At 44.2% G+C, this 8,283-nt stretch overlaps 1 protein-coding gene across 1 annotated transcript in view; it reads right to left on the bottom strand.

Annotated features, from left to right (window-relative positions):
• Positions 1-8,283, bottom strand: part of OLFML2B (olfactomedin like 2B) — a 491,370-nt gene that overhangs the window by 300,511 nt on the left and 182,576 nt on the right. Inside the window, exon 3 of the mRNA XM_069641286.1 lies at positions 5,412-5,519. Coding sequence (XP_069497387.1) covers positions 5,412-5,519 — 108 coding nt within the window. The remainder of the gene's footprint in view (positions 1-5,411; positions 5,520-8,283) is intronic.

The raw sequence follows: 8,283 nt of genomic DNA, 5'->3' as shown, positions 1-8,283 counted from the left end.
TTGAGTGTTCCAAGGCAGAGGCCTGCTTTCCTCCACAACACTCTCAGGGCACATTGGGGTTACCTGGCAAGACATGCCTCTTTGCTGGCTACACTGGTACCCAGGACCTCACTGGAGCTAGTTTGCCATGCCCCCTCATGCTGGGAGAAGAAGAACAAGGACACACCTTGTCCAGAAACCCCTGCATTGGGACTCAAAGTATCCAGGTAGCCACAACAGCCAGGATCCCTGTTTTTCACCATCGATCCACTTGGAGCCATTTTCAAACCACGTTAGACACCCATCAAACTAATAGGATCTGCTGGTGCTGCTTTTGGCACTCTCTCGACTTTCGAACCACTGCTGCGGCACCTTCAAACAAGCTCACCACCACATCGTACCAAGCAGAGCACGTCATTTGATTGGCTTGAACCACAGACTTGCAGGATCACAATTCGAACCGCTGTAAGCATTGCATCATGCATTGATCCAAACCAAGGGTTACAAATGTCTCAAACCGGCACGACTTTGAAAAACTGCTTGGTCAAATCGCACATCTGACCTTCAAGACCCCAGCATTGAACCATCACTGGATCTCGAATCAACCCACTGAAGCATCACTCATTGATCCTAAATCAGTGAGTACCAAACATCTCGAGCCAGTTTGAACTTCAAACTGATCCTGGTGAACCTTCTGAACTGCATCGCTCAAATGTTGTCTTTGAAATGCTCTACGCTACCACTTCAACTCAACACCCACTCACTGCTTGTATCAATGCAACTCACCGCACCTGAACCTAGTTTGACCAAGATCTTCAGCAACTCAGAGCCTGGTTTGACACTGTTGAACCAGCTACACTTGGAATCTGGTACTTTGAAGTGACCCTGTCCCCGTAGTCTACTTTATGGGGCTTTAAAGCTTTAAAGACTGGTTAAGTCCATTTTACCCTTTATCCATTATGAACATTTCCTTTTTTGAACTCATTGTTGCATTTTTTACCTGTCTCCCTCCCTGCCAAGTATTCTGAGTGCTACATCATTACATTCTCATTTCTCTGTTTTCTTTTTACAGAGGTGGGTTATTATAGAGATTTTGATAGTTGAGTGTACAATCCATTTTTGTAGTTAAAGTGCATATCTTTAACAAACCTTGGTTGGGCATTCTTTTATTTTGGACTGTTGTACTTTTGCTGTTTGGTTTGCTACTGGCTCACATTCACACCCTTAGGATAGTATAGCCTTCCCTCGACCCATGTTACCACAAAAGGTGAAGGAGGTATATCTCTTAGTTGTGCCTGTTTTACCTTGGGATCACTCTTGTTTTGTAGAAGCCTTGGGTTTGAGTAGGCAGTTTTGCCACTTCTCACCCTTGTACTCGCTCGGGGGAGAAGCATGTTTTGTCACACAAGGACCTACTTCAGTGGAAAGTATGTTATTATGCTTTGAAGGATAAAAGGCTGCTGACTTACAGGTTAAACACACAGTTGTTTGTAGAAGGTGTAGTAACCTGCTCTATCATCTGTGTACTTGACTGTTGCTATGTTACCCGATCCCCCTCACACCCAACCCACACATACATTGGCAGCTTCACTTTCTAGTGTGGTTCCATAGCCAGAACAATTGATAGTAGTTTAGCAAGCTAACTGACATTGCATATGTATATGTATGTATACATGCATCTCTGTACATATGTATGCAGGGCTCAAGTCCTAAAAGAAGTAGGGGGGTCTCTGACACATGCTTAGGTAAGTGACGTCAGAGTAACTGAACCAATCCCAATAGTTACATTTATACTTGGTAGGCACCATCTCAAAAGATTTCATTCAGTTGGAGGAGGTCGCCTTCTCCTCGCTTACTGCTATTACATCATCCTTTCATGCTTGATACATTGTATTCTGTTCAAGTTGAGCGATCACAAGCATCTATGTGGGGGAGCTTCTGACCTGAATACTGACATCAAATCTCCCAATAACATGAAGTGACACCTTTTTGAAGTGGAGGGCTGGCACAGCGTCATTACTGCAGGCCACAGAACGAGCCATGCAAACTGCCAGAATTGTTGGTGCACGCCCCTGGTTTAAAAAAGAAAGTCTGAGGTGGAGTACCTGACAGCTCTGACACAAATTATGCACTGACGCCAGGGGATATTTTCTGGCAAGCATGTTTTAACTGTTTCGGGCTGATAGACTGAGATACTCGGTTACACAGAGGAAAGTCTCTTAATCTAACAGTCACACACTTTTGACAGCAGCAATCCCGCTGTAGCAGACGTCTTGCTAATACGCAATGACCGTCTAGAAGGTCTCACTGACGTCCCACTAGATTCCACGTCCTCTCTGCATGCAGGACACGCATTGATGTTGCTGCATCTCCATGCACAGACGTTGGCTGTGTTTTGGAAACACCACCTGGTTGAAGGCATCATCTTAACTTTCTGTGCAACGTGATTCATGCGTGATACATACCACAGGCTGTGAGAAACCTATACCACAATTCTTGTTCTGATGAAGGCCGTTATACTTCGAGCTACTCAAACGCAATAGGCCAAAACACTATTGTGTCGACTCTTTTTTGTTTTAGTATGCCAATCAGGCAGAAAACACTTAATGTTTAACTCTATATTGTTTTGCTGTAACCCCTTGGAACTATAAGCTTTTGTACGTAGCGAATCACCAGATGATTGAAAAGTGTACCAATTGCAGTAGCATTTTGTTCTGTTATGAATTTGTAAGCTTCACTATGTTTTTATGGTATGTTATGTTCATTCATTTATCTTTGTAAATATACAGAAATGGCTTTTTGTGTTTGAAACACTACTGAATGGTCAGTTTATTTTTACTGTGGTCGTGTCTGAGGTTGCCCTGACCAATTGTTTACACATACCTTGTAGTACCTATAATGGTCAGGGAACAGCCAGGTGCCCCTTTTTTCTTACACTACTTCAAGCATCTCCAGAATTGCTCACATTTCAGTGAATCGGGTATAAAGAAGCAGGTGCAGGTCTAACAAGCATGGAGTGTCTTTGAGGTGTCCTGCTCCAATCATCTCCAGAAAGGCTCAGGTTCTTGTGAATCACCTATATGAAAGCAGGTGCAATTCTAACATGCATGGACGGTCTTTGAGATGCCCTGCTCCAAGCATCTCCAGAATGGCTCAAGTTTTAGTGAATCAGGTATAATGAAGCAGGTGCAATTCAAACATGCCTGCAGTGTCTTTGAGTTGCCCTGGACCAAGCATCTCCAGAAAGGCTCAGGTTTTGGTGAATCAGGTACATGGAAGGAGGTGCAATTCTGACATGCCTGGAGGGTCTTTGAGATGCCCTGCTGCAAGCATCCCCAGAAAGGCTCATGTTTTGGTGAATCAGGTATATGGAAGCAGGTGCAATTCTGACATGCCTGGGGGGTCTTTGAGATGCCCTGCTCCAAGCATTTCCAGAATGGCTTAAGTTTTGGTGAATCAGGTATGTGGAAGCAGGTGTAATTCTGACATGCCTGGAGTGTCTCTGAGTTGCCCTGCTCCAAGCATCTCCAGAATGGCAACATGAAGAGACAACATCTGTGAAGGCCAGGCAGCATAGAGCGATATTGGAAGCCTCAAAATACACCTTAAAAAAATCCTAACCCAAATTCACCTGTAAAATTGCTAAAATAAATGTACCTGACTTCTTTTTGTTCATGCAGTAAAATGATTACGCACGTGTTAATGTCAACATTGACAAAAATGCATATCATTAAAGTATAACAAGTCTGAGTTAATGCAAACAGCTGTGGGTTGTGTATCTTCTAACATGTTATATGACGGGATACACAGTGATACCATGAGCAAGGGTTTCCTATTGGGAGAGTGCTGGAGGATCAATGTATTAGCGATTGAATGAATGGAGGGACTATGTCCTGTGAATGGAAACAGCAACCAAGACAAACTGAACTCTTCAACTCACATGCACAATAAAACAAATGATACACTTGTTATTTTCAACTTTCTTTGTGACACTGAGCTCACTGAAAGGCCATTGGAAGGAAAGCAATCACAGTTCCAAAAGCTGCAGTTATCTACCTTAAATGTATGTATCACCTGATGTATAGAAAACCTTTCTGATAATTTCATGGATAGAGTGTTGGTAATAACATAACGCACATCCCATTGTTGCTCTTCATGGGACCATGATAACTAAACCATATGCTTTTGGGTGCTTCTCGTGCTCTCCTTACGCACCATAACAAGAGGCCGCTAAGTCTCTGAGCACCTGATCACCTGTGTCCACATAAGTCTTCCCTATTTAGCTCGGGAGGATAGCTCAGCGGCAATGTGCTCGCCTTGGAAGCAAAATTACATGGAGAAACACAAGTTCGATCCCAGTTTCCGCGATTAGAAACCTCTGGGTATTAAGCATGTTATAAATAACCTCTCATATCATATCATATAAACAATTTCGAAAGACCTCCTTGGTGCTTCTTGCTCTTTTTTTGATGACAAGGGTGATATACTTCTACACGACCAGCTCCTGGGATCATGGCACTTATCTGGGCAACATCGCACTTCAGATAACAAGCAATAGACTTGGAGGACTAAACTCAGCTCATATTCGGTGGGCTGTACTTTCCTGGACTATCTGCCTGACCCACATGTGACCCCATGAAAAATACCCGTACTCATCTCTGACTTAAACACACTCCAGAGCTAACATGTTGCCTCCACCAGCTTATACTGTAGAACAAGCTGGTAGGCCAAACTGCAAGTCACGGATTTCGAAAATGCCTAGGTTCTATCCTTCTAATACCAAACGTGGAATACCAGTTAGTGGGCCATGATAACACCAGTGATTAACAGTACTAAGAATTGGCAGGAATGTTTGTTATTATCTTAACTGACTTAGATAATGTAAAGCCAGTAAAGGAAATTAGTGAAGCTGTTTATAATCACACATGAATGGGTTGTTGGCTGCCTGGTCACTCATTAAGACAACCATGCACAGCATAGTGCCCTAATGAAAGTTGCACTCCTACAATCTACATAATAACATGGCACTGACATAATCTGAATACTGCCTTGTCCCTTTAATACCAATGTAAACATTTGGTAAGTGATGACAAGCACAACGCATATATCCTTAATCATGACAAATGAACGGCCACATTATGTCGTGTGAGAATACACACAGAAGACCATGCCCTCTTTCATTAAAAATCTCACTGCAACATAGTGTCCCGCAAGCATCCAAGGCAGCCATTTTATACAATATTGGGAAAGGTTTATTGTTTAAACCGTAGCACACCCTAATTAATAAAAAAAATGTAATTAAAATAAAACATTGTATTGCCATTTACCCAAAATAATAAAACTCGGAGTCCACACTCAATAGCCCAATAGGAAGCAGGTTACACACATGCAAACACATTGACTGCTTGCGTGCAAGACATGCGATCGCTCACCTGCTCAAGCTTCTCAACACGGCCCACTATTTTCGTGGTCACTGCATGCAGCTTTAGGAGATCCAAGCCATAGAAGGCGCCTTCCAGCATTTCAATTATGCTTGAAAGCTGTAAAACAAGAGACCGTTCCCCATGTCAATATGCATATTCTGACAATATTTTATAGACCCAACATGATTAACATGAAGGACTGCAATTTCTCAACCGTGCCCATTTTGCTCTGTGGCGAAGCTTCACATTATATACATTTATTTTATTTATTTATGCATTTGTTTACATAATCTTGCACACCTATGCACTATGGGAAATGTCACTTATGAGTGGTCTAGACATTATAAGCAAGGCAGTGAAGAGCGATGGAGGGGAATCGTTCGCAGATGGGCAGATCAGCAGACAAGATGGAAGAGGCGAGTCTTCAGGACCACTCTGAAAGTGGAGAAGCTCTCTTTATGATGAAAGTGAGAGTGAAGAGTGTTCCATAGCTATAGAGCACGCAGCAAAGCAATGTGTTTTGAGAAAGCTTTGGATGGTGAGCAGCAGGGTGCTGGCAGATCAGCGATCCTGGAAGGTTGGAGAGGCTTAATGTAGGATTGAGACTAGATGGCCCAGAGTGATGAACAACACTGTTCCTAAATCAGTGGGCCTCCTTACGACCCGGGTGGTAGCCGTGCCTGTAATACGGGCACGGCTGCCGCCAGAGTAATTTTTTTTCCAGCACCCTGGAATGGGCAATTATCGGGGTATTACAACCCCAGCGGACCCAGTAATTGCCCATTCCAGGGCGCCGGAAAACATTCTTCCCCAATCCCATTCGAGCCCCACTGGCTAAAGTCATGATGGGAAATTGTGATGTAGATACAATCTTGTAGACTTTGAAGAGCTTGTGCTCGTTTTGGGGGCTTTGTTGATGGTTTGTACGTAACAGGCTTGCTTGCTTCTAGCATACATGTAGAGATAATTAGGGAAAGTACATAAGAAATATCTCTTTGCAATAGCCTGGGCAGTGATAAGGGACTTTGGAGGCCATTGCAACCCAAAGCAAATACAATATGCCCCGGTTTCTAATGGAACAAAGTGCCTTCTTCCGTAAGAACAAATGGCAACAGGAACAACTACTTTTTTATATCAATGACATGTCATAGATGACGTCCCAAAAGGTTACTATCATAAAACTTTGATTCTAGTTCTGGATTGGGATCTATAAACAAACCTCATTACAATGGGTTCTTCTATAACTAGTAGCTCCTCCTAAATTCAACCTTCTACAATGATACAATTCTACTTAACATCTCATTGGTGGGCATTATATCACGCTCAGCCCTACTGATAAGGGGTTTAGCAGCCCCCTTTACTCCCTACAAATAGGCAAACTCTTCCAATTAATAAAAATAGGGAGTAGAAATACTCCAAACCAAAAATAGGAAACAGACATATAGGAACTTGTGCCCCTGCTTTCACCCAAACAGCTCCATGGATAGTTTTGGTCCAGTAGTGCATGCAGTACCAGAGGAAAAAACGACTATTCTTAACCTTCTATCTTTTGATGTGCATCAATAACAAGGTGCAAAGAAATAATTATTATTGTTTGTTTGTTTGTTTATTTATTTCTAATGCGCACCAAACCCAAAGGTAAAAGGGTGCAACAGTAATGAAATGCAAAGCTTACATGGTTACAAATATGTCACAGTAATACAATAAATCAGAATACAAGGTATATTTACAGGTATGATTACAGTAGAAATATAGATACAAATGTACAAATTATAGGCAAGTTGAATCCCCATTGCAGGACCATACCAGGATGAGCTAAGGCAATCTAGATAGGGATGGTGCAACAGTACCAGCTAATGGCTATTAGTAACCCGGCGAGAGACAATCAGAATGCATCAAGCATTCTGATTGGCTCTCGCCAGGTCCCTACCCGGCAGGGAATCCCTCTATCGGGATTCCACGGCCTTTGTCCCCGGCAGGGGGCATGGCAGCCCCTCATCCAATGAGGAGGCTCGAAGCGGGGCCATCCCCGCTCCGAGCCTCCCCATGGCTGAGAGGCTGCCTTCGCCCCCGCCGGGGACTCGGGTAAGTCTTTTTTTTTAATTTATTTTTTCCCTCCCCTCCCCCCCCCAATTTATCTTCTTGATCCTGTGTCCCCGGCGGGGGAAGAGGGAAGCCTCCAGCCGTGTGGAGACTCAGAGCAGGGCCATCCCCGCTCTGCGCCTCCACACGTCTGGAGGCTTCCCTTGTCCCCCGCCGGGGACACAGGTACTTTTTTTTTTTCCTCCCCCCCGTCCCACTCCCACCCTCCCAACCCCACTTACCTTTTTCTTAATCCTTTTTCGGGAGCGTACGCGCTGGGAACACAAGTGTTCCCAGCGCGTCCGCTCCCGATGACCGCCATGGAAAGGGAAAACGGACTCCGTTTTCCCTTTCCATGGCGGCGGCCATTTTCTTGGTCGTTTTTTTTTTGTTCCAAAACGCTGCAGCGTTTTAACGCCACAGCGTTTCGGGACAGAAAAAAATTACTTTTAGTACCGCGGTCACGTAAATTTTGCGGGCCGGGATACTAATAGCAATAGAACCCTTGCAGCGGGGGCATTACCGACTCTGGTAATGCCCCGGGGCCCATAGGTAAGGACCCGAGCGAACTCAGGACCTGAGTTGGTAATGCCCCCGCCGCTCGGGTTCTATTGCTTAAGTAGAGTTGAGCAGATTGATGTCGTTTTTTCTAAGTTGTAGGTACGGTTGGTCTACTCTGAACTCGTGGGGCAAGGAGTTCCAGAGTTTAGCAGCCTTCACAGGAAAGCTATTACCGCCAATCTTGGCGAGTCTAAATCTCGGTACCACAAGGCAGTTGGCATTACCGGCTCTTGTCGGT

The sequence above is a fragment of the Ambystoma mexicanum genome, chromosome 1q (assembly GCF_040938575.1).
Source record: "Ambystoma mexicanum isolate Mex_15411 chromosome 1q, UKY_AmexF1_1, whole genome shotgun sequence".
Classification (NCBI taxonomy): Eukaryota; Metazoa; Chordata; class Amphibia; order Caudata; family Ambystomatidae; genus Ambystoma; species Ambystoma mexicanum.
Note: the sequence above shows the minus strand (reverse complement) of the source record. Positions and strands in the feature narration are given on the sequence as shown.